The 27,480-nt window shown below is 49.0% G+C and overlaps 1 protein-coding gene across 1 annotated transcript in view; it reads left to right on the top strand.

Moving 5' to 3' along the window:
• Window positions 1–27,480, top strand: part of LOC136626792 (alpha-2-macroglobulin-like protein 1) — a 150,899-nt gene that overhangs the window by 14,723 nt on the left and 108,696 nt on the right. The window contains exons 3-5 of the mRNA XM_066601798.1: window positions 1,036–1,088; window positions 7,796–7,816; window positions 8,592–8,745. Of these exons, the coding sequence (XP_066457895.1) occupies window positions 1,036–1,088; window positions 7,796–7,816; window positions 8,592–8,745 (228 nt within the window). The remainder of the gene's footprint in view (window positions 1–1,035; window positions 1,089–7,795; window positions 7,817–8,591; window positions 8,746–27,480) is intronic.

The raw sequence follows: 27,480 nt of genomic DNA, 5'->3' as shown, positions 1-27,480 counted from the left end.
TGCGCCGCTACGGTGTCCCCTTCTGCCCCCCGCTCGTGCTTCTGCCTCGAGCGCGCTGCTACTGGCGTCAGAGCTGAGGTAGATTCTCCTCAGTATATACACATAGAGGTGAGGTAGATTCTCTTCAGTATATACACATAGAGCTGAGGTAGAATCTCCTCAGTATATAAACAATGAGGTGAGGTAGATTCTCCTCAGTATATACACACATGGGTGAGGCAGATTCTCTTCAGTATACACACACAGAGGTGAGGTAGATTATCCTTAGTATATACACATAGAGGTGAGGTAGATTCTCCTCAGTATATACACACACAGGTGAGGCAGATTCTCTTCAGTATACACACATAGAGGTGAGGTAGATTCTCCTCAGTATATACACATAGAGGTGAGGTAGATTCTCCTCAGTATATACAAATAGAGGTGACGTAGATTCTCCTCAGTATATACACACAGAGCTGAGGTAGATTCTCCTCTGTATATACACAAAGAGCTGAGATAGATTCTCCTCAGTATATACACGTAGAGCTGAGGTCGATTCTCCTCAGTATATACACATAGAGGTGAGGTAGATTGACATGCGGATGCCACATGTGGAAAAGCAATCACACCATGCTCCATTTTACTGCGGATTCTGCACCGATTGGCTCCATTAATCCCTATGGAAGCGAGCGATTGGCAATTCATCCGCAATTCAATTGCAGATTTGTAGGCAGATACCTCTCTGTTTGTAGACCAAGCAGAGATGTGGGGAGGAGGGGGAAGGCAATCACTTTGGGCTTGCAATTTTTTCACACTCAGACGATCAGCGTACATTTTTACATATCCTCGATCACCATTAAACATTTAAAAATCATTTCCCAACTGACTCGTCGGTCTTCCACTGTGAAAATCTGCGTGTGCCGCGGACATGAGGCCTTACTGAGAACAATCACATATTGTTCTGCTGGCTAACACGATATTGAACGTTCGTTTTTCGATAATGCACTATAACATGTCATACATACCTGACACACTTCTCATCTACTCCCTCAGTTAATATCCGTATGGTAACACTGGATCAGGACATGGAAGTACAAAAAAATACGGTAAGTTTAATGTATTATGTAAAACTGTTCTTTTGTATGACATTGTGACCTTATTATATCTATTGTATTACATCAAATCCAATTACATTAAAGAGGTATTCCATTTCAAGAATCTTATTTCAATGTATTGGAAATCACAAAATAATGCGCTCACCCATAAGATGTTGTTTTCCACCATTGAGGCATTCTTTATAAAATTACATTCAGATACTTAAATGTCTTCCCAACGTTGTTACAGAAGTTCCCTCAAATGTGCTGCACTTGACAATTTCTTTGCTTTCACCCTTCTGTCCAGTTCACCCCAAACAAGCTCAATGTGGTTTAAAGGGGTTGTCCCGCGCCGAAACGGGTTTTTTTTTTTTCAACCCCCCCCCCCGTTCGGCGCGAGACAACCCCGATGCAGGGACGTACAGAAAGCTTACCGGAGCGCTTACCTTAATCCCCGCGCTCCGGTGACTTCTATACTTACCTGTGAAGATGGCCGCCGGAATCCTCTTCCTCCGTGGACCGCAGCTCTTCTGTGCGGTCCATTGCCGATTCCAGCCTCCTGATTGGCTGGAATCGGCACGTGACGGGGCGGAGCTACACGGAGCCTGCATTCTGCACGAGCGGCTCCATTGAAGAGAGCAGAAGACCAGGACTGCGCAAGCGCGGCTAATTTGGCCATCGGAGGGCGAAAATTAGTCGGCACCATGGAGACGAGGACGCCAGCAACGGAGCAGGTAAGTAAAAAACTTTTTATAACTTCTGTATGGCTCATAATTAATGCACAATGTACATTACAAAGTGCATTAATATGGCCATACAGAAGTGTATAGACCCACTTGCTGCCGCGGGACAACCCCTTTAAGTCTTGAGACCCTGCAGGCCATTCCACTCTTTGTAGACTACTGGATTCTTTGTATCTTCTTAAGTAGTTCTGGCATATCCTAGAAGTATTGTTACGATCGTGTGGGTAACTAAGCACGGCGCCCACATGATCGTGACCAAGAGGCATACACGTGGAGTTTCTGACAACTGGCCCTGAAATACAGGGAAGATGATAAGGCCCTTCCTACTATGCAGGGCGATCGCCTCTATAAAGGTGGCCCCATGCTGGAACCTCGGTCCGAGCTTGATGCCCGATCGAGTATTAGGCTATTCGAGATGCTCGGTGCTCGAGTAAATTTCATTTACTTCCCCGTATGTTTAGCACCATTTTTTAGCCAATAAACATACAGGGAAGGCATTACCACTTCCTGCTGAGACGTGCCAGCCCTCTGCACGTATACAGCAGTTAGTGGCTGGCGGGATCAGGTGACTGCCGAATACTTAAACTGGTGCCGCCCGCGGCTCGCCTCAGATGCATGCTGGCAGAGGTTAGGGAAAGTGCTGCTGAGATACGGAAAGTGTTAGTATAGGGTGCGGTTAGGCAGGGATCCAGACTTCAAGAACCAACAGTCCTTCTTAGGGCTAACAAAAAATTCCATGCAGCAAAGAGTGTAATCCAGGCTGCTTGCGGAGTAAAATTTATAATCTTGCTTTATTTAGTCATAATTAATATTGCCAGGTATATACATCTCTAACCCGACGCGTATCGGCGGCACAGAGCCTTCGTCATGTGGGATGATCTGAATAGAGTATGGGACCAGCTTAAATAGGTGGAACAGAACAGATAACTATTACTGGGGGTTAATCTTGCAACAAATGGAATATATGAAGTTTTGGCAGAGCGCCCTATGGTATCCATTCCGTGTTATGTTGATACTTGCATTATCTCCCCAGTAATAGTTTGCTGTTTCTGTGTACTTTCCCTTTGCCCTATAGCCTGTACAGCTGACAGTCATTGTAATTATCTGTTCTGTTCCACCTATTTAAGCTGGTCCCACACTCTATTCAGATCATCCCACATGACGAAGGCTCTGTGCAGCCGATACGCGTCGGGTTAGAGATGTGTATACCTGGCAATATTAATTATGACTAAATAAAGGAAGATTATAAATTTTACTCTACAAGCAGCCGGGATTACACTCTTTCCTGCATGGAATTCTCTGTTGTTTAAAGCCCAGGACCGGGGGGCAGGTGAACCCGCCGGAGCAAGCAGTGGATCATGAAACATATATGAAGTGAGCAAGCTGACAGCACAGCACACCATATTCAAGTGTTTCTTCTTAGGGCTACCCCTCATTGTGTGCATTAGCATTTTGGCTGGCTGGGACCTGTAGTGCACCAATTTTTTTTTTTCAAGCATCCTGGTTGTATTCTGCCCACTGGTAGAGGTTTTATGCAGTGTACTGCCAGGGGAGTACACACAGTACATAGGAATTTACCATTTTTAATTTACATTTTTTTCTGTTCTTGCTCAGAGTCTATACAAGCTACCATTCTCTATGTGCGGTGAATTAGCCGTAGTTCTCATCGCTATACAGTGGGTTAATTTTTTGTGCCCCTCTGCAGAGTCTATAAAAGCTCCCAGTCTCTGTGTGCGGTGAATTAGAACAAGATTAGGGCCACAATGGGTATGCCTCTGAACACAGGACAAACATGGGTATCCATTTTGGGTGCAAATCCTCATTTTCATGTGCATTATAGAAAAAAATCCTGTCTTCTAAGAGGCATATTTGCAAAAATATGAAATCTTATTTTTTCTTCTCTAAATTGCATTAATTCCTGAAAAAAAAACTGTGGGGTAAAAATACTCCTGCCCCCCCTCCTCAGTGAATACATTAAGGGGTGTAGTTTTTAAAATGGGGTCATTTGTGGGGGTGTCTATCATTCTGACACCTGTGAGCCTTTGCAATCTTGGCTTGGTGCCGGAAAATAAAGTGTTCCTCAAAATGTTAAAAATCATTGTTAAATTTGTATGTCTTCTAAATGGTAAAAAAAACCGGGAAGTTTTTCCAATGTGTATCCAGAATAAAGTAAACAAATGGGAATATATATCTTAGCAAAAATTTGTACAGTATTTGTCCACATATTTGAGATATTGCAGTTGAAATGTGAAAAAATGACAATTTTTAAAAATTTTCACAATTTTGGCGGTTTAAATAAATCTAAACAAATTGTATCGGCCTATTTTTACCGCCTAAACGAAGTACAACATGTGGTGGAAAAACATTGTCAGAATCACTTGGATAAGCAAAACCTTTACGGAGTTATTCTATATCAAAGTGGCATGTCAGATTTCCAAAATTTGGCCTGGTCATTAAGGTGCAAACAGGCTTGGTCACTAAGGGGTTAAGGACCAACTGTGGTAAATATAAAGCGCTTGGTCCTGGGCTTTAATCCCGCAGATGGCAAAAAAACAAAGGCGCAAGATTAAAGCCTCTGCTTCTGCAATCAAGCATTAGCTGGTCAGGTCCCTAGATAATAGTTACAGCTGAGAATCTGGAGGAGAAGCAGTTTTTAACCCCTTTTGATAGAGAGCTGACATAGACCGACCAGGAACCTTGCAGGTTCTCATTCGCTATTTTTGCCCCCCAACCTGACCTACTAGCGTCGGTATTTACCACAAAAGACAGGGATAGGGACCACCGCACCCCTTTTTTAAGGTTTTGAGGTGCTAACCACCAATCTAAAGACTTTTTCCCCATAGCTGACAATTTAAACTTTTTATCTGGTGAGAGTTGCCTCCTATCCCAGGCCGACATAATTTCTTGCTGTAAGAGTCTGGAATGGAATTGAGACCAAGGGACCATTGGCAAACAAGCCGCCATTTGCCCGAGGACCTTCATGCTCTCTCTTACAGAGACCAAGTCCTTTCTCCTAAATTTACTAACGGAGAGGATCAAATCCTTTCTTTTAGTAGGAGGTAAAAGAGAGTAACATTTATAAGAGTCCAAAAGAACTCTGTGAAAAACTTATCTTAGTATCTGGGTTTAGGCTAGATTTTTCAAAATTTATAAGCAACCCTAGCTGGGTGATAAGTTTGAGCATCTCCCCCAGGTGTGGCTCCACCATGTGGGAATTGTTTGAGGTTATTAACAAATCATCTAAGTAAGGAATTATATTAATTCCTTCACTTCTGAGGAAACCAATCGGTTCACTCATGGCTTTGACAACATTTTTTCAGTAACCATAGGGCCCAAAATGTTAGATTTTTTTAATTTTTTTATTATAAATATGGAAGAGCTTTTTCTGTAAAAATTTGATGAAGCTTTTTACAATGTATTTTTAGTCCTTATTGGGGATTTGAACTTGTGATCGCTGGAACGCTCATAGAATATAATGCAATGCTATAGTACTGCACTATACTGCATCCTGACAGGCAGTCTATCAAGCCATGTCAGAGGTATGGATTCATAGACAATTAGTCATGGGGGCCTTCAGAAGATAACAGGCTGCCATAGCAGCCAAATAGACTGCCTGTCCAGATGTGGTATAATGTAACACTATGGTATTACATTATACTGTATGAGTGATAAAATAAATCGCAAGTGTAAATCCCCTGTGGGGACTTAAAAAAAATTTTAAAGTTAAAAAAAAAAGTATCAATTAGAAAAAAATAAAAGGTGGTAAAAAGATTTTTTTACGCCCCTTCCTTTCCTATATATTTATACATAAAAAATATTCTAAATAAAAAGCATATTTAGTATCGCTGCGTCCATGAATGTCTGATCTATCACAGTAAGAGTACTTATCCCACATGGTGAAAATCATCAGCAAAGGAAAAAAATACACTGCGGAATTGCATTTTTTATTCACCGTGTCTCCAAGAACAAAATGTAATGAAACACCCGTATGTACTCCAAAACTGTACCAATATAAATTACAGGTCATCTTGACGAAAAATGAGCTCCTCACAGCTATATTAATGAAGATAAAGTTATGGCAGCAGAACATATATATATATATATACATACATATATATATATATATATATATATATATATATATATATATATACCTGGCTGCGGGGTACTTATCGCAACAGGCCATACACTTACATCCTGTGGATAGCGTGAGATCAGCAGAGATCCTGTGCTATCCGACAATAGGGAGCCAGCTGTCACCGATAGCCAACCTCCCACTGCAACATCAGGGATACATCGGGACACCACATCTATGTAGATCGTGGCATGTGAAGGGCTCACAGAGGGACGTCATTGGACCCCCGCAAAGTAATCGCGGAAGGCTGACAGATACACTACAGTGGAGCCACTCACCAGGGGCTACCACAACACATCAGAGAACACTACCTCTGATGGTCACTGTGCCAATCGGAAGAAAAGAGTCCAATTTGCTCGTCAGTATTGAAATCGGACCACCGCTGATTGGTGAAGGGTTGCCTTCTCCAATGAGTCACGTTTTCTGTTTCCTCAAATGGATGGACGTTGGCGTGTCTGGCGAGAAATATCAGAGAACAAACACCCTGCAACCATTGCTGGGAGACCACAAGCCGGTGGCGGCAGCGTTATGGGAGTTTTTCCTAGTATTTTATCGGTTGCTCGTGCAGTGTCCAAGCGGAGGCCGGACATTACGGGTGAGACCATGGGATTCTCAAGATGGATTGTCATGGGTGGCTCTGTGATCCCTTTCTCAGCAATGGCGGAACGTGGCCCAGCCCAGCTATGCACAGTGCAAAAAAAAGAACAGGCAGATGTAAACAATAGTCCCAGACACAACACTTCTAGCAGGCTTCCTTTTTGACTCAACTCTGTTACACGTTCTTCTAGGAGGCACTTTTCTTCCCATAATCTAGGTGTCCTAAGTTATCTGATTGATGATCTTCGGGGATAAACACTCCTGACACCGTGGATCAACACACAATTATTGCCTTTTCTGGCTTGTTAGTTACTCCTTCTGACTTGTCATAGCAGGAGCCATTACTCAGTGCTTCAGTCCCCGGAGGGGAAATTATCCCACGGCAAATGAGATAGGCCCACGACTACAAACAGGCAGAAGCAAGAAGGAGCTTCAGCCTCTCGTTGACACGTCCTCTTACATCGACTACATCTCTGTTCTCTCTCTTCACTACTCTCGACTCTGCCCCCAAACTTCTCCTAAACTCCCACAATACCACACTCAAAAACTAGTTAGGGGGAGACAGTTTGCCCCAACAAAGCTTGTTAGCATTTGCACAGAACAGGAACCAAAACAAGAGCACACAAATATACACAAGACAGTTTACACAAAACGGGCATGCATCTAGTCTATAGACACCCCAACTCTGGGCCACTACACTCACCTATGTGGAAGGCACTGAACCAATTTGGTTATGGATCCATCCTTGCAGATCACGTATACCCATACATGCTGATTGTCTTCCCTGGAGCAGATGAGATCTTCCAGCAAGACAATTCAACATGTCAGTGGCTAGAAATGTCCGACAGTAGTTGGAAGAGCATGACCAAGACTTCCAAGTACTTCCCTGGCCCCCTAATTCCCCAGACTTGACCTAATTGGGCCTCTATGAGACCTCGGTCATCGTGTTCGCTCTATAGACCCTCCAGCAACTGTGGGATGCAGTCAGCATGGCTCCAGATACCCGACACCACCTACCTCCACCTTACTGAGTCTCTCCCAGCCAGTGTAGCTGCTGTCTGTGCGGCACACGGTGGTTACTCTGGATACTAGCTGGTGGTCATATTAATGCGACTCAGCTCTGTATAAAACCTCTCTGTACATAATGACCTCGTTGTCTGTTTGAACACATTATATATGACTCTGCTGCATGTAATTACTCATTGCCTCATGTTTAATGTGATGTTTATATTTTGTCTCCTCAGTATCAGCTGGTTGAGCTCCAGGTAAGTTATTATCAGTGGAGTCTTGGCTATGTCATCACACATAACACACAGGCGACATAGAGGGAGCCACACTCAGGAGACCATACAATAGAGGGGGGGGGGGACTGAGAGACATAAACTTCATAGATTCTTTCCTGTGATAGTTCTAGGCTCCGCCCCCACTGTACACAGAAGGCAAGATTTATTGTGTATGATTTTTCTTTGTTGGACACCATGTTGCATTATTTGCACCAAATTATAACAGTGTTACTTTATGTCTAGACATTTTGAGTCTATTTTATGCTTCCCAATTACTGGATTGTATTTATGGCTAATCTTACGACTTTTTAAAGATTCACTGTTCTTAAATATGTCTAAAAAAACTTACACCACGCAAACCATGTCCCTTGTTCTCGCCGCCGCAGTGCAGAACAGCTAAAAGTTGCACATTATTAAGAAAAAACCCACAAACGTCAAACTTGCGACTTTTCTGAGTCAAGAAAATTGGTGCACAACCCTTGATAAATTTGCCCTGTAGAGTCTTGGGTTTACAGGCAGCTGATTGGGTGTGATTGTGTGTGTGTGTGTGTGGGGGGGTGTTGGTGTTTGTGTCTGACAGGTGGTTCAGGCTGTGCTAGGATATACTGCTCTGAGAGAGGCAGACAGCGCTGCTCCTGGGCTGAGAGTTGTCTCAGTGAACTGCAGGGGGGGTAGTTTTATTATCTGGGTAGGGGGCAGTTGTTCCATCTAAACCCCTCAATATTCCATTTGTTCTATCATTACTACTGATCTGCAGGATCCCCAAAAAAACCGTTTAGCCCAATGGAAAAATGTCAGCGATGATTCAGGGATTACAGACCTCTCATACCATCTGTCTCCCGATGCAGCGCTGGGAACTTACGCAATAAAGGCTGATGGTACAAACATGCAGTTCATTGTGGACAAATATGGTAAGTACACGTGGATCACAAATGAAGCAGAGCTGATTGTGTCTGACGGTGGGGCTGAACTGTTTGCGTATCGTCATAATCCCTTGACTCCTTAGTGACCAAGCTTTTTTTTGTTTTTCCATTTTCTTTCTTTCCTCCCCACTTTTAAAGTTGTAACTCCTTTATTTATCCACCGACGTCGCTGTATGAAAGCTTGTTTTTTGCGGGTCGAGTTGTATTTTTAAATGCTGCTATTTAATGTACCATATAATAAAAAACTGAAAAAATTCTGTTGAGAGAAATGGAAAAAAATGAAATTCCGCCGTTTTTTACGGTGCACAAACTGCAACAAAAATGCCAGTATGGGCCAGTACGATTACTACGATACCGAATTTATATGGGTTTTTTTGCGATAGTATTTGTATTTTTTTTCGAAGATATTTAATTTTTTGTAATTCTTTTCTGCCGCCATCTTCTGCACACAGTAGATTTTGAAGCGCTCATTTTTTTGCAGGACGTCTTGCAGTTTGCGCTGGTACTATTTTGGAATACGACTGATTGCTTTTTATTGCATTTTTTCTTGGAGACATGGTGACCAAAAAAGCACATTTGTAGCGTTCTTTCTTTTTTTTCTGACGATGTTACTTTAATAGATCGGACTTTTACGAACATAGCGATACCAAATATGTATTTTTGTTTTATTATTTAGATTTCTTTATTAGAAATATGGCAATCTGGTGGCTCATCAGAGCTGTTGCCACCGGGTGTCGGCTGCAAGAAACAGCTGGCATCTGTGATGTATGGAGGGAGATCACTGTGAGATCTCTCTTCATACATACGCCAACACCACAGGCTGTCAAAAGGCGTTAAGAGGTTAATGCTAGATAATGTAGTAGATGTGACTTGCAGTCCTATGTAACCCCACAGATAACACAGTGAATCTTTTTATTATAAAACTAAAAAAAGACATTACAGGGCGTAATAACAAAAATAGCAGAAAAATTTGCCAAATCCAGTCACAAAAAGCATACATACGTATTTATAAAAACAGACATATTTGCAAAAATTAATAGCCAAACATATATACAAATTTACAAAATTTTACAGAAACAGTAGAAGAGTGAAAACCGGTCCGGCCGCCTCCCCAATCACACATATCCCATTTATACAACCAAATCTACATAACTAAACATAACAACAAAAACAAGAGAACCGACCCCATAATCCAACCCACTAAAAAGAGAGAAAACACACATTTGTAAAACAAGATTTTTCTTTCTTTCTTTTTTCTTCCCCCTCCTCCTCCCTAAACTACACACACATCACCCTCTACCCATCCCCTGGTCCACTGCCAATCATATTTGTAAACATATAATTTTTCATTTTTAAATATACCCATATAACATAATACTAACCCCCCACGAAAAAACTTAAACTTAATACCTCACACGAAAACACATAATACCACTCATGATATATGATACCACCCTCAAAACCATATAAGGCATAATAATCCACAGCCTAAATATATAGAAAAAAACTGACAAAACATAACCATTACCTCCAGCCGTGGTTTGGGTTCAGTAAGCCTTTTATTCATCTTTTAACTTAAAACAAAACAAAAAGGTAGGATGAAAGCATCCAGCCCCCACCGGGAAACAGTTCCCCAGGCTAGGGAACCCCAATGCAAAAACCCCTCCAAAGGAAGGCTGCTCAAGGCCTACCCAACCTTTCAAACTCCAGAGAACACATCTTCACCAGGTCACTGAGAATGTTCCTACTTACTTCGCCCTTGAGGAGGATTTTATAATGCATCGATACTAAACACCGTGGATTACACATGTAATACATCACTACTATACTTACTAAAAATAAGGTGCAGCGGTCCCTACCACCCAGATCTCTGAATGCGCCATAACACCCCTCAGCATAGGTAAGGTCAGCCAGCCAAGGCCAACCGATGGAAGCCCCTACCCTCTTGTATACATCTATATTAAAGGGACAATGAAGCAGGAAGTGGTCCATGCTCTCCAGAGTGTTGCCACAAGCCTCCCGGGGACAATCCCTTTCCTCAGTGTTCCTGTGCTTCAAGTTGTCCCCTACATACAGCTTACCATTGAAGCAGCACCAGGTCAAGTTCAAATACTTTGAGGGGATTCTTACCGAATTTAAAAGAAACAAACCCACCCTCAAATCCCCACCTGGGCAGTCTCTGAGGGTCAATGGACTCTAAAAGTGGGCTGCCAAAACCCTCTGGCCCAGCACATGCCTGTCAAGCATCCCCCACGGTCAGCCCCTATTGGCATAAAACCTTCAGAACTGGTGCAACGTAAGCTGGAAGATTTCTATGCGATGTACAAAAGTCCTGCACACACCCTCTTGTCTCCCACCCCTGGAAGAACAACTGAAGCCATCCCTTACAGGAGGATCTCCACGGAGGAGCCCTCTCTTTCCAGAGGTTTGCGATATTAACTTTCAAAAAAGTAATCACGGAGGAATATAACTGGGTTGACCATACCCAACCCGCCTAGTCTCCTTGTACGGTAAGTAAACTCCCTCTTCACTGGGTTCAACCTATTCCCCCATAACAGCTGGAAGAATAGGCTGTAGACCCTGACCAAAGAGGTTCTGGAAAAATGCATACACTTCCCAGATACATCAACAAAGGGAGCAGGTAAGTCTTGATCAAGCAAACCCTTTCTCTCAGGGTCAAAGACCACCCTTTCCATTGATCCACCTTTTGAGCAGCATTCCTCAACCTGCCTTCCCAATTTTTCTCAGGATAATTTCCTTGTTTGAAATCGATGCCTAAAATTTTAGTGGAATCTTGGGGTTCTGGGAGATCAAAAGCAGGATCTCCCCCACCCAAGGCACTTTTCTTGATTGATCTTTGACCCGGAGACCTCCAAGTAGCGAACAACTTCCAACATCACCCATCCTGGCTTCTCATGAGAGGAGACAAAGATAGTAACACCATCAGCATACGCCACTGTCCTCAAGGCCAAGCCCGGCACCGCCCGGTCCATCCTCACCCCTGCCAACTGTCCTTTGTCTCCCCTTCTGAGGAAGGGATCAACAGCAAATGCGTAAAGCAAGGGGCTCAGAGGGCATCCGTGACAGACACCAGACCCGACTACAAAAGGATGGCTAAGCCAACCGTTCACATGTAAGAAACTCTTGGCCCGTGAATACAAAGTTTTTAACCAGTTTGCGAACCCCACCGGCAGACTGTATCTCAAAAGGACAGATCAAAGGTACTCGTGGTTTACTCGATCAAAAGCTTAAGCCTGATCCAGGGAAAGTAAAAACCCCTTTCAGAGACCCGCTCAGACCCGCTCCACAGCCTCCCAGACACTCAGCACGGCTCTAAACATGCTATGACTGGGAACGGAGCAGTACTGAGCCCCAGAAAGGAGCTGGGGTGAAAATTTCACCAACCTACTGAACAGTACATTTGTCAGAATCTTTCTGTCCGTGTTAAGGTGCGCTATGGGATGACAATTCTCAATACAGAGCGGATCTTTACCCTTTGACAGAATTATCCTCATTGACTCCGGCAGAATGCCCGAGGATAGGCATTCATTATAAACCCTGGTCAAGAGGGGAACCAAAATTTCCTTAAAGGCTTTATAAAACTCAGATGTTAAGCCGTCTTGACCTGGTGACTTCTTGGACTGCAGCCCATCAATCACCAGTCCAACTTTCTCATCCATATTGCTTCTGTCAAAACGCCAAGAGAGGGGTCTATTTCAGGTTCAAGAAGGTTTCCGCCAGGAAAGCCGAGATTCTGTCCCGATTAAGTTCCTTCCCACCCAAGAAATGCGAGTAGAAGGATCTGACAACCTCTAGGATCCCTGATCTGGACTTTTTCAGGGAGCCCATACTGTCTAGCAGACCCATGAACAATTTACAACTCACTGACATCTTACAGTTCTTGTAGGGGTCGGGCGAGTGGTACTTCCCAAAATCCCTGTCAAGAACCAAAGATGCGTGTCTATCATACTGACATCTCTTGAGCAAGGATTTCACTCTGGAGATCTCCTCATGGCTACCTTCAGTTGAGACCAAATGCTCGAGTTTCCTCCTCAGGCTCTAATACATACGCTTTCTGTTCAGGCTTCTGTGGTTGGAGATCTGTCGGAAGAACCTTCTTACCCAATGTTTTAACATCTCTCACCACTCTGGCTTACTGTTGCATTGGCCTAGTAGCGGTTCCAGGCTCTGAAGAAAATCCTCAAAGGACTGTCTTATTTCTGCTTCATCCAAGAGTGACAAATTCAACTTCCATAAACCTTTGCCCATCCGAGGGTTCTCTGTGACTTTCAGAGAAAAAAGAATCATACAGTGATTGGAGAACTTCACCTCCACCACCGAAAATGGTGAGGAGTTGGCTTCCCCCTTTAAATAAAACCTATCTATCCTACACCTGCAATAACTACCTTTAAACCAAGTGAACCCTGTGTGCCTTGAGGAGTGCCGAACGTGGACATCCACAAGGCGTGCCTCACTAACTACGCTATTTAACGCAATGCTATCATAGCCTAGCCGGTCAATGGAACCTCTTCTATTACAGAAGACACTCGTGACATTATTAAAGTCTCCACCAAAGACCGCTTGCTGGCTTATAAAAAGGTAGGGCTTAATTCTCATAAAGAGGTCTTTGAGTCCCCACTTTGACCAGGGTCCATAGATGTTAATAAGACGCAACTCTTAACCTCCCATGAGAATATTCAAGGTCAGGCACCTCCCCATTTCCAGCCTGATAACCTGTCTGCATTCTACCTGTGCGGTCTTAAAAAGCACTGCCACCCCACTATACGGCTCGGCCGTAAGAGACCGATAGGAGGCTTCGCACCTCCACTCACATTTAGCTTTATACATGACCAACAAATCTGTCAGCCTGGTCTCTTGCAAAAATAAAATGTCAGCTTCAACTTGGCTGAGAAAATCAAAAGCTGCAAATCTAGCCGCATCTGACTTAATGCTGGCAACATTAATGGATGCCAGCGTCAACAGGGTGAGTGCCGCCATCATTGGTGATCAAGCTGGATGGCTTTCCTCATACTCTCCCTCTCCTCCCTATCGGAAGAAGAGGTCTCCCTTTTGTTTCTCTTCAGTGAAACCGAGATATCCATATCACCACTCAAAACATAACCTTCACCTTCCAGCTTCAGGGTAGCCCCCTTCTCAGAGGAAACCAGATTACCAGCATCCCCCAGGGTTCCTTCTTCAGAGATCTCTGCCACCACCTCCGGCAACTCACCCCCAGCCTCTCCCCCTGGCAGGGAAGAGGAGGTGTTATCGAGGGCTTGGTACCGGTTAGAGAGGTCGCCCATAGGGGAACCGATTGGGCCTTTCTTTGGTATCTGCACCAGAGAGAGTGAGACCGAGTCATCCAACTCTAGAAAGGAAGAACCCCTATTTTTCTTTCTTGTTCTTCCCTTACCCTTTTTTTCTGCTTTTGCCATTTGTCGTTTTCCTTGTCCACACTGTCTTCTCAGGAGGATCCGTCAGAACTGGCAGCCACCAACTCTCTCTCCATTGTTCTGGTTTCCTCATCCACATTGCTATCCCTTGGGGTCTCAGGAGCTCAATGCCCCTCCGACTCGGGCTGTCCAGGCAACCCACAAAGACACCGTAGCTTCCTCCTCCCTGTTGCCGCCAGCTTCACTCCCGGAGCGACGGAACAGAAGACCCTCTGACTGAGCTCGGCTGATGTTGTCAAACGATAAAGGGACAGCGACTGAATTGGTGCCCTGAAGCACCACACAGGTTACACCGAATGCTGCCACAGGATGAGGATGGGGGCCCCCACACAGCATTCACACCAACACCTTACACTGTGCGCTGAAATGTGTGGGGTCCCCACACCTGTGGCAGACCTTCGGCTGCCCCTGGTAGAAAACCAGAATCCTGTCCCTTCCCAGGAATGCAGAAGAAGGGCTATGGGTAATGGAATTACTTGCACCTTTTAACTTTACCATGAAAGTCCAGCCCCCTGACCAGATACCGTGTGCATGCCTGTTTCATCGGGGAAGGATGAAGAATCTCCCCATACCTGCCCATCCAGTTCATGATATCAACATAAGAGAGAGACTCGTTACTAGTGAGAACGGTCACTCTCTTAGTGTCATTCTGGACGGAAATTGCTTGAACCACAAAATCCCGCCACTTGGGCTCCGTCTGAGCCAGCTCGTATTTCGACCAGAAGAGCTCGTGCCTCTCCGGTCTCACAAAGCTGACATCAAACAGGGAGGTCCAAAAGGGGTGGATCAGGGCAAAGATATCTCTCACCCTGAATTCCATCCCGAGGAGAAGCTCCACCACCGTAGTATGGCTAGGGCAGGCATCACTGCCTCCCCATCGGAGATGGACCACATTCCTTCTGGAGCCCCCCTGCCCGGCTGTAGGAAGCGACCATGCCTCTTCTCCCTGGATTGGTCTCGGAAGGCCCCTATGCCAAACCTATCTATCCAAAATGACAGGTCGCGCTTTTCACCCTCTATAGTGACCGACGTCTCTCCTCTCTTTAAAGCGGATAGGAACAGCTCATGTGGCCTGGGATCCCTGAAGCCGGGAGGTGAAGGTCCCCCGATAACCCCAGCGGCAACATTCGCGTAGCTCCTAGGAGCCACCACCAGGGGGTCGGCAGCTGAACCAGGGCCCCCACTCCTCCCCAAATCCCCAGACTCTCCACCCTCACTTGTGACTTTTGTACATTTATTATGACCTTTATCTCCCTCAGATACTCTTTCACCAGCAGACACCCCAACATTTAATCCTGTATTGTTTAGATTCCCCACACCCCAGACTTCTCCACTTCTCCAGACTTGGGTAACCACCTTTTTTTGGGTCCACCGCAGGGCCCTTCTTGGGGCCACCTGACGCTGGATGGCCCCCCAACCTCCTGGGATTCTTGGGATTACGTGACACCAGGCAATCCCCTTTATCCTGGTCCACTGCAGGGCCTTTCTGTCGGCCACCTGACGCTGGATGACCCCACACCTTTTCCTCCACCTTCTCTGAAGTTTTGGGATCAGCCTACGCCGGGTGACCCCTCTCATTTAGTCCCACTGCAAGGCCTTTCTGGGGGTCACCCGACACCAGATGACCCCCCCCCCCACCTCCACAGCCTTTTTTGACATTTTACCTGGATCATCCGACGCTGGATGACCCCCACAATTAAGAATCTGCCTGTCAGACACCACCAGCTTCTGCCCATCACCCCTCCTGTCATTATGAACCGGGGGGGGGGGGGGTGTTTGGATCAGGATGCCTGGTACTCTCCCCCTTCCTGTGCACTGAACCCACATTAGCAGGGTCTAGGCTGAGTCGGACATGGATGCTACCCATGCAGTTACCTCCCTCCCCTGGTTTGGAGGCTTGCCCTGGGAGGCTGACGAAACTGTATTCCACCTGGGTGATCTTTTTGCCACTTCTTTTTAGCCTGGGAGTCTCGTTCAAGAAGGTCATTGCCAAAACAGAGACCCTCCAGGCCTCCAGGGGATTCCAGGTGTCTTATGCACAGCATCAGTTGCCCCCCCCCCCCCCCCCCAGGCCGCTGTCCTCGCCCTCTTTCCCAGAGTCGTCCGAGCTTAAAATAACAGTAGCTTTCCCGGCTGGAAGATCACTGCACAGGGACTGCTGACTATCTGCTGTCTGCAGTTCTCTGGCAGGGGCCTGCTCCATGTTGGACACTGGGTCCTTCATATCATCACAGACCCCAGCTAGAGCCGCCTGAGACTCTCTAAACTGGTCATAATTCCCCAACTTTTCAGCAATGAGACCTGCACCCTTGAAGATAGCTGCCCTCCACTCAACCAGGGTGAGGATCTCTCCTTTCAATTCCTGGATGGCCTAGTTGTATTGGGCCTTCCTTGACCCCCACCTGAGTTGTTGGCCAGGGATCTGGCTGCCTTTAACTTCTCCTGGAGACTTCTGATGATGTCACAAGCTTCACTCTACTCCTGGGTTCTTGAAGCGAGCCTGGCAGCAAAGATGGTAACATCCTCCCGAGGCTGCAGTGTCATCCAGTCCTCAATGGTAGGACTGGGGTCTCCCCCAGAAGCACTTGGCCTGGCTCTAGGAGCGCCTTTGCTGAAAGTCCCAGCAGCCGAGGTCCTGGAGGGCCACCGTCCTTCACCCTGGTTATCCCAACAGCCACCTCAGGTGGTCTCCAAGAGGGGTGAGGAGACACATCGCCGTGTCCCCTGCTAGATCTCCTCAGCCCCTCCTGGGTAGCCGGTTGCAATACATTCCCACCCTCTGCCGGCTGGCTCCAGAGACTGGGGATAGTAATCCTCCCTCTAGCCATAACCCAGGACCTCACTCTTTCCTGGGTAGAAGAGAGCAAAAGCCCCAGGCCCTGGAGGAGAAGGAGAGAAGCTTGGAGCTTCAAACACCTGTTCACAGGTGAGCCACACCTTCCAACAGAAAGTGAGAGGGAGGATACCTGCAGTCCTATGTGACACCACAGATAACACAGTGGATATTTTTCATTATAAAAGTAAAAAAAAACAAGTGTATAATTACAATGTATAACAAAATAACAGGTAAATTGCCAAAATACAACAGCCATAAACAGAAATACGAGTATATATTTAGAAAATATCACAGAACAAGAGAAGAAAGAAAACCGGCCCGGCTGCATCCCCATTCAAAGTTAGGGCAGTCACTACTGCCTCCCCATTGGAGATGGACCACATTCCTCCTGGACACCCTGCGCAGCTGTAGGAAGAGACTATGCCTCTTCTGCACGCTTCTGCTCTTGGAAGGCCCCTGTACTAAACCTAGCTATCCAAATGGTGACCAACCTCTCTCCTTTCTTTAAGGCCGACAGGAAAAGATGATGTGACCTGGGGTTCTGGAAGCCAGGAGGCGAAGGTCACCCCTTTACTCTGGTGACAACACTTGCATAGCTCCTAGGAGCCGCCACCACCGAGTGGGGAAAAGGTTGACAAGGGCCCACACTCTTCCCCAAATCACCCTGACACACCACCAAGCACTTTTGCCCCACCTTCTGCACTCAATACTCTTGTACGCTCACTACTTTTCCCCTTACTTCCCCCAGATACTCCTCCACCAGCAGACATGCCAACATTTAATACTGCATTATTTTGATTTACCCCCCCCCCCCATACTTATACACCACATCTCCTTCATACATGCCATTCCATATCATGCTCCCCCCTTTATCCCATTGACACAACTCCATGTTCTTTATATTCTCACTCTTATCATTCTCTTTTTTCTCTGTGACCAAACCAATAACAGCTCTCCTTTTGGGAGGGGGAGTAATAGGCATACCCAGTACCCAGTGTAACCCTGTCAAACGAATTCCAGTGGGAAATTTCACAAATACCCTGATGGAAAACAGACCAACAGAACAGCCTTCAGCCTCACTCCCTGTCACCATATTTAAAGATTCACTACCCCCAATGCCAAACAACCCCCACATCTGCCATCTTTGCAGTGTGGTCATCTGGCACTAGGCAACCCACTTTCTTTGGGTCCAGCACAGGGCCCTTCTGGGAGGTTGACGTATCTGTACTACACTTGGGTGATCTTTTCGAAACCTTTTTTCTTGATTTTAGCCCTGGACTCCTGTTCAGGGAGGGCATTTCCAAAACAGATACCTTCCAGGCCTCCAGGGAAATCTGAGCTTGAAATGACAGTAACTTGCCTGGCTAAAACTCGCTGCATAGTGACTGCCCGCTTTCCACTGTCTGCAGTTCTCTCTGGCAAAGGCCTACTCTACATTGAACATTGAGTCCTTCATATCATCACATGCCTGAGCTAGACCCTCCTGCAACCCTTCAAACGGGTCATCATTCCCCAGATTTTCTGCAAAGGGATCTGAACAATTAAAGATGGTTATTAGAGATGAGCGAGCACCAAAATGCTCGGGTGCTCGTTACTCGAGACGAAATTTTCGCGATGCTCGAGGGTTCGTTTCGAGTAACGAACCCCATTGAAGTCAATGGGCGACTCGAGCATTTTTGTATATCGCCGATGCTCGCTAAGGTTTTCATTTGTGAAAATCTGCAAAACCCAAGAAAGTGATGGAAACGACACAGCAACAGATAGGGCAGGCGAGGGGCTACATGTTGGGCTGCATATGAAGTTCCCAGGTCCCACTATTAAGCCACAATAGCAGCAAGAGTGGGCCCCCCCCCAACAACTTTTACTTCTGAAAAGCCCTCATTAGCAATGCATACCTTAGCTAAGCACCACACTACCTCCAACAAAGCACAATCACTGCCTGCATGACACTCCGCTGCCACTTCTCCTGGGTTACATGCTGCCAAATCCCCCCCCCCCCACGACCCAGTGTCCACAGCGCACATAAAACTGTCCCTGCCCAGCCTACAGCTGCCCTCATGCCACGCCACCCTCATGTCTATTTATAAGTGCGTCTGCCACAGGAAAAGCAGGCACACACTGCAGAGGGTTGGCACGGCTAGGCAGCGACCCTCATTAAAAGGGGCTGGGCGATAGCCCACAATGCTGTACAGAAGCAATGAGAAATACAATCCTGTGCCACCTCCATCTGGAGCTGCACACGTGGGCATAGCAATGGGGAACCTATGTGCCACACACTATTCATTCTGTCAAGGTGTCTGCATGCCCCAGTCAGACCGCGGTTTTTTATATATAGTCACAGGCAGGTACAACTCCGCAATGGGAATTTCGTGTGCACCCACAGCATGGGTGACTCCCTGGAACCCACCGGCGGTACATAAATATATCCCATTGCAGTGCCCATCACAGCTGATGTAATGTCGTGCTTAATGCAGGTGGGCTTCGGCCCACACTGCATGCCCCAGTCAGACTGGGGTTCTTTAGAAGTGGAAACAGATGCATTTACAACTCCCTGTGGACCCACAGCATGGGTGGGTGCCAGGAACCCACCGGCGGTACATAAATATATCCCATTGCAGTGCCCATCACAGCTGATGTAATGTCGTGCTTAATGCAGGTGGGCTTCGGCCCACACTGCATGCCCCAGTCAGACTGGGGTTCTTTAGAAGTGGACACAGATGCATTTACAACTCCCTGTGGACCCACAGCATGAGTGGCTCCCTGGAACCCACCGGCGGTACATAAATATATCCCATTGCAGTGCCCATCACAGCTGATGTAATGTGGTGCTTAAAGGGGTTGTCCCGCGGCAGCAAGTGGGTCTATACACTTCTGTATGGCCATATTAATGCACTTTGTAATGTACATTGTGCATTAATTATGAGCCATACAGAAGTTATCAAAAGTTTTATACTTACCTGCTCCGTTGCTAGCGTCCTCGTTCCCATGGAGCCGACTAATTTTCGGCCTCCGATGGCCAAATTAGCCGCGCTTGCGCAGTCCAGGTCTTCTCCTGTTCTCTATGGGGCTCCGTGTAGCTCCGCCCCGTCACGTGCCGATTCCAGACAATCAGGAGGCTGGAATCGGCAATGGACCGCACAGAAGCCCTGCGGTCCACGGAGACAGAGGATCCCGGCGGCCATCTTCAGCAGGTGAGTATGAAGACGCCGGACCGCCGGGATTCAGGTAAGCGCTGTGCGGGTTGTTTTTTTAACCCCTGCATCGGGGTTGTCTCGCGCCGAACGGGGGGGGGGGGTTAAAAAAAAAAAAAAACCCGTTTCGGCGCGGGACAACCCCTTTAATGCAGGTGGGCTTCGGCCCACACTGCATACCCCAGTCAGACTGGGGTTCTTTAGAAGTGGACACAGATGCATTTACAACTCCCTGTGGACCCACAGCATGGGTGACTCCCTGGAACCCACCGGCGGTACATAAATATATCCCATTGCAGTGCCCATCACAGCTGATGTTACGTCAGCTGTAATGCAGGTGGGCAAAAAATCAATTGGATTACACTGTAGGCGAGGGCCCACAAAAATTGGTGTACCAACAGTACTAATGTACCTGAGAAAAATTGCCCATGCCCAACCGAGAGGGCAGGTGAAACCCATTAATCGCTTTGGTTTATGTGGCTTAATTGGTAACTAGGCCTGGAGGCAGCCCAGTTAAAATAAAAATTGGTTGAGGTGAAAGTTTCAACGCTTTAATGAGCATTGAAACGTATAAAAATTGTTTAGAAAAATTATATGACTGAGCCTTGTGGGCCTAAGAAAAATTGCACGTTCGGCGTGATTACGTGAGGTTTCAGGAGGAGGAGCAGGAGGAGGAGGAGGAATATTATACACAGATTGATGAAGCTAAAAGGCCCACGTTTTTGATGGTGATAGAGAACGATGCTTCCATCCGCGGGTGCAGCCTACGTATTGTTTATGTATCGCTGCTGTCCGCTGGTGGAGAAGAGAAGTCTGTTGAAATCCAGGCTTTGTTCATCTTGATGAGTGTAAGCCTGTCGGCACTGTCGGTTGACAGGTGGGTACGCTTATCCGTGATGATTCCCCCAGCCACACTAAACACACTCTCTGACAAGACGCTAGCCGCAGGACAAGCAAGCACCTCCAGGGCATACAGCGCGAGTTCAGGCCACGTGTCCAGCTTCAAGACCCAGTAGTTGTAGGGGGCAGAGGCGTCACCGAGGACGGTCGTGCGATCGGCTACGTACTCCCTCACCATCCTTTTACAGTGCTCCCGCCAACTCAGCCTTGACTGGGGACCGGTGACACAGTCTTGCTGGGGAGCCATAAAGCTGTCAAAGGCCTTAGTGTTACCATACAGCGCGGCGCGTCGCTCCGGCGGCCTGGAGCCCTGTGTCGAGGTTATCCCAGCAGCTGTGGGCGGCGGCATGGGCGTGTCCGCCCGTAGGGTGCCGCCCGCCCTCCTCCGTTCTTCTTATACAGCAGTGGGCGGAGTTGCCTCCTCCCACTCTCCGCCCCTGGGCGGAACCTTGTGGTTAAAAGACTGGCAGTGAAGTGAGCTCATTGCCAGTTATTGGTTCTGCATGCACCTAGCCAGTCTGTCTGCGGTTCTCCTCAGCCAGTCCCTAGTTGCCGGTCAGCTCCCTCTGGTTCCCTATTACTCTGTCTGTTTTTGTTGGTTCTGTTTGCCTCTAATCTAGTCTGGCCCAGTCAGCACTAGTTGCTATCCAGCACCCTGCCAGTTTGCCTGTGAGCTCCATCTCCAGCCTTGTAAGTCTTGTTGGTCTGATTCATCTGCCTCCTCTGTCGGCACTCTGTTCCCCCCGTTAGGTAGTTCCTGCTTGTCAGCCGCCAGGTCCCTAGCCAGGGCAGGGACCGCCGTCCAGTTGTCCGCCTGGGGTTAGCCAGGGCCGAGGCAAGTAGGCAGGGACAGTGGGGTGCGGGAAGGTCAGGGCATCCCACTTGGCGCTCGGGGGGCAGAGTGCCGTAACATAATAACTGGCCCTTAAAATACTGTTTTTCTTTTCATGGCGGCGATCAGCGCCCTTGCAAACCAGCTGCAAGACCTGGTGCCGGTAATCCGGGATTTGTCAGCTCGCATGGTGGCCCAGGAGCAGTGGGCATTGTCGCAGGAGCAGAATGCCGTTACCAGTCCCGAACCCAAGTGCCCTCTTCCCGAGGTGTTCTCTGGGGAGAGGAACAAGTTTTTCGTTTTTCAATAGGCGTGTCGCCTGTTTTTTCGGATGCGTCCCCGCTCTTCCGGCTCGGAGGTCCAGAGGGTCGGGCTCATAATGTCCCTGCTGCGGGGCTCTGCCCAGACTTGGGCCTTTTCCATTCCCGAGGGTTCCCCCTCCCTGCATTCGGTGGACTCCTTTTTTCAGGAACTCGGGGGCATCTTCGATGAACCGGACAGAGTGGGGTTGGCGGTTTCTCGGTTGCTGGCGCTGCATCAGGGGTCGCTTTGTGTGGAGGATTATTGCTCCAGTTTCAGACGCTATGCGGGTGATACTGCATGGAACGATAGCGCCCTGAAAGACGTTTTTATGCAAGGTCTCTCGGACGCGGTCAAAGAACTGTTGATCTCCCATCCCGTTCCCGGGTCCTTAAAGGAGGCTATGGAGTTAGCAGTGAAGGCAGATAGGAGGCTCAGGGCTGGGAAGCAAGATAGACCGACCCATAGAGTCAGGGAGGTCATTTGTCCTGTTCCCTCCCCGTCCGTACCAGTCTCTGTTCCCGAACCTATGGAACTGGACCTGCTGGACCCCGAGGAGCGACGCCGGATTCGGTTATTACATCATCTCTGTCTCTACTGCGGGAAAGCTGGACATCGGGTGATAACCTGCCCCCGGAGGCCTCAGCGTCCACAGTCTGAATCGGCAGAAAGACTTCCAGTCCTAGGCGATTGCAGGGAGGGTCGCCTAGGACCTCAGGTACGTCCTAGACTTCTGATACCCTGCCAGGTTAGATTCCGGAACTTCTCCCGCCTAGGGCAGGCGTTTATTGATTCCGGAGCAGCTGCTAACCTGATAAGCATGCGTCTCGTTGAGCCCCTGAGGGCTGAATTTGTGGCGCTAAAGACGCCAATTCGTTTTGCTAGCATTGATGCTACTCCTCTTGCTTCGGGCTTGGTACGATGGAGGACCCCTGTGTTACAACTCACGGTGGGGGGTCGCCATTCGGAAGGTCTATCGTTCCTGGTAATGGAGAAAATGTCGGTAGACATGATACTAGGGATGCCGTGGCTGGCGTTGCACAACCCCCAATTCGATTGGGCCACTGGGGAGCTAACCCAGTGGGGGCCGTCCTGCCATAGCCATCACGCTTCCCTTCCTCCCTGCCCAGTCGATACCGCACTCAGTCCCCGAGGTCTCACTTACCTTCAAACCCCATCCGCCTGCCCTGCTGCTGACGTCGCCACCGATGCCCTGCATAGGGGACGGAAGAAAGGGGTGGGGTCTCGTACGCAGTTGCGCTGTGAGGAGAGTCTGTCGGTATTTGAGCCGTACAGGGTGGGACAGAAGGGGTACCGGTCCTCTGGAAATCGCAAAAGGAGGGGTCGCAGGGGGTTCCATAAGTCGTTGTCGGAACCTGTTGTCCCTTCGGTGATGCCCACCTCCGGTCCCCCGCCGCCCACCCTAGTCTGTGATGAAGTTGAATACGAGGCTCAGGAGATCCCGGATTCTCGCTGGGGTACAGGAACCTTACAATTTTTGGGGCTCCGGAAGAGTTTTTTGGAGTATGATAGCTCAAATGACAGTGATTTTAAAATTGGAGTTGCCTCATATTTTGAAGGCAGCGTCATTGGGAGCGAGGATGGGACAAAAGATAGTGGTGAACGTTCGGGCATTGACTCGGAAGACGACCTGAAACACGACGATATGTCAACGGTCGGTCCTGAAGAAGATGTAGAAAGGAGAGCCCCTGAAGGAAATGGGGCAGCCACAGGCTACCGAAGTCATGGACCTGAGGATCAGCCCATGGTGACCGCTCGGGAGGGTCACATTCTCGGGTTGGTACAGCGTTTTCACAGCCGTTTTTTGGATAAGCCTGGTCGAGTTTCCGGGGGCCCGGAGGTCCCCCGTCAGAAGGGGGGTAATGTTACCATACAGCGCGGCGCGTCGCTCCGGCGGCCTGGAGCCCTGTGTCGAGGTTATCCCAGCAGCTGTGGGCGGCGGCATGGGCGTGTCCGCCCGTAGGGTGCCGCCCGCCCTCCTCCGTTCTTCTTATACAGCAGTGGGCGGAGTTGCCTCCTCCCACTCTCCGCCCCTGGGCGGAACCTTGTGGTTAAAAGACTGGCAGTGAAGTGAGCTCATTGCCAGTTATTGGTTCTGCATGCACCTAGCCAGTCTGTCTGCGGTTCTCCTCAGCCAGTCCCTAGTTGCCGGTCAGCTCCCTCTGGTTCCCTATTACTCTGTCTGTTTTTGTTGGTTCTGTTTGCCTCTAATCTAGTCTGGCCCAGTCAGCACTAGTTGCTATCCAGCACCCTGCCAGTTTGCCTGTGAGCTCCATCTCCAGCCTTGTAAGTCTTGTTGGTCTGATTCATCTGCCTCCTCTGTCGGCACTCTGTTCCCCCCATTAGGTAGTTCCTGCTTGTCAGCCGCCAGGTCCCTAGCCAGGGCAGGGACCGCCGTCCAGTTGTCCGCCTGGGGTTAGCCAGGGCCGAGGCAAGTAGGCAGGGACAGTGGGGTGCGGGAAGGTCAGGGCATCCCACTTGGCGCTCGGGGGGCAGAGTGCCGTAACACTTAGAGAGTGTTCCCCTGCCTGCGCTGTACATGCTGCCTGATCTCTGTGCCTCCCCTGCTACCTGGGCCGCGGAAATGCGCCTTCGGCCACTAGCGCTGTCGGATGGGAAGTTCACCATCAGTTTGTCCACCAGCGCCCTGTGGTATAGCATCATTCTCGAACCCCTTTCCTCTTCGGGAATGAGAGAGGAAAGGCTCTCCTTATACCGTGGGTCGAGCAGTGTGTACACCCAGTAATCCGTAGTGGCCAGAATGCGTGAAACGCGAGGGTCACGAGAAAGGCATCCTAACATGAAGTCAGGCATGTGTGCCAGGGTACCTGTACGCAACACATGGCTGTCCTCACTAGGAAGATCACTTTCAGGATCTTCCTCCTCCTCCTCCTCTGGCCATACACGCTGAAAGGATGACAGGCAAGCTGCATCTGTAACCTCAGCAGTGGGCCAAGCTGTCTCTTCCCCCCCCCCCCCTTCTCATGCTCCTCCCCCTCCTCCTCCTCCTCCTCCTCCTCTGGCCATACACGCTGAAAGGATGACAGGCAAGCAGCATCTGTCCCCTCAGCAGTGGGCCAAGCTGTCTCTTCCCCCTCCTCCTCATGCTCCTCCCCCTCCTCCTCAACGTGCTGAGATATAGACATGAGGTTGCTCTGACTATCCAGCGACATACTGTCTTCCCCCGCCTCCGCTTCAGATTCCAAAGCGTCTGCCTTTATGTTTTGCAGGGAACTTCTCAAGAGGCATAGCAGAGGAATGGTGACGCTAATGATTGCAGCATCCCCGCTCACCATCTGGGTAGACTCCTCAAAGTTTCCAAGGACCTGGCAGATGGCTGCCAACCAGGCCCACTCTTCTGTAAATAATTGAGGAGGCTGACTCCCACTGCGCCGCCCATGTTGGAGTTGGTATTCCCCTATAGCTCTACGCTGCTCATAGAGTCTGGCCAACATGTGGAGCGTAGAGTTCCACTGTGTGGGCACGTCGCACAGCAGTCGGTGCACTGGCAGATTAAACCGATGTTGCAGTGTCCGCAGGGTGGCAGCGTGCGTGTGGGATTTGCGGAAATGTGCGCAGAGCTGGCGCACCTTTCCGAGCAGGTATGACAAGTGGGGGTAGCTTTTCAGAAAGCGCTGAACCACCAAATTAAAGACATGGGCCAGGCATGGCATGTGCGTGAGGCTGCCGAGCTGCAGAGCCGCCACCAGGTTACGGCCGTTGTCACACACGACCATGCCCGGTTGGAGGCTCAGCGGCGCAAGCCAGCGGTCGGTCTGCTCTGTCAGACCCTGCAGCAGTTCGTGGGCCGTGTGGCTCTTCTCTCCTAAGCTGAGTAGTTTCAGCACGGCCTGCTGACACTTGCCCACCGCTGTGCTGCCACGCCGCGTGACACCGACTGCTGGCGACGTGCTGCTGCTGACACATCTTGATTGCGAGACAGAGGTTGCGTAGGAGGAGGAGGGTGGTTTAGTGGAGGAAGCATACACCCCCGCAGATACCACCACCGAGCTGGGGCACGTAATTCTGGGGGTGGGTAGGACGTGAGCGGTCCCAGGCTCTGACTCTGTCCCAGCCTCCACTAAATTCACCCAATGTGCCGTCAGGGAGATATAGTGGCCCTGCCCGCCTGTGCTTGTCCACGTGTCTGTTGTTAAGTGGACCTTGGCAGTAAGCGCGTTGGTGAGGGCGCGTACAATGTTGCGGGAGACGTGGTCGTGCAGGCCTGGGACGGCACATCGGGAAAAGTAGTGGCGACTGGGAACCGAGTAGCGCGGGGCCGCCGCCGCCATCATGCTTTTGAAAGCCTCCGTTTCCACAAGCCTATACGGCAGCATCTCTAGGCTGATCAATTTTGCAATGTGCACGTTTAACGCTTGAGCGTGCGGGTGCGTGGCGCCGTACTTGCGCTTGCGCTCAAACAGTGGCGCTAGCGACGTCTGGACGCTACGCTGAGAGACATTGCTGGATGGGCCGAGGACAGCGGAGGTGAGGGTGTGGGTGCAGGCCAGGAGACGGTACTGCCTGTGTCCTCAGAGCGGGGTTGGATCTCAGTGGCAGGTTGGGGCACAGGGGGAGAGGCAGTGGGGCAAACCGGAGGCGGTGAACGGGCATCGTCCCACCTTGTGGGGTGCTTGGCCATCATATACCTGCGCATGCTGGTGGTGGTGCCTCCCCAGCTGATCTTGGCGCGACAAAGTTTGCACACCACAGTTCGTCGGTCGTCAGGCGTCTCGGTGAAAAACTGCCACACCGTAGAGCACCTTGACCTCTGCAGGGTGGCATGGCGCGAGGGGGCGCTTTGGGAAACAGTTGGTGGATTATTCGGTCTGGCCCTGCCTGTACCCCTGGCCACCGCACTGGCTCGGCCTGTGCCCACACCCGGACTAGGGCCTCCGCGTCCTCGGCCGCGCCCACGTCCTATAGGCCTACCCCTACCCCTCAGCATGCTGTATTAGCAGTAGTGCAGAAACAGAACGCTGTAATTAAATGTGCCGCTTATTGGCCTGTGGTTGGAGGCTGACCGTTTACGGAACGCCAGGAAATAATTTGGTGCACGCCTGCTGTAACACTTAGCTGGCTGCGTATTTATTTGTAGAACTACTACCCCCAGCACACATGGACCCAGAACACTGAGCACAGTGACAGGCAGGCCAAATAGATTTTTTGCCCAATATTTTTTGGAAAAGG

Source organism: Eleutherodactylus coqui, chromosome 4, assembly GCF_035609145.1.
Source record: "Eleutherodactylus coqui strain aEleCoq1 chromosome 4, aEleCoq1.hap1, whole genome shotgun sequence".
In the NCBI taxonomy this organism is placed as follows: Eukaryota; Metazoa; Chordata; class Amphibia; order Anura; family Eleutherodactylidae; genus Eleutherodactylus; species Eleutherodactylus coqui.
This window is presented reverse-complemented; position numbering and strand designations above follow the sequence as displayed.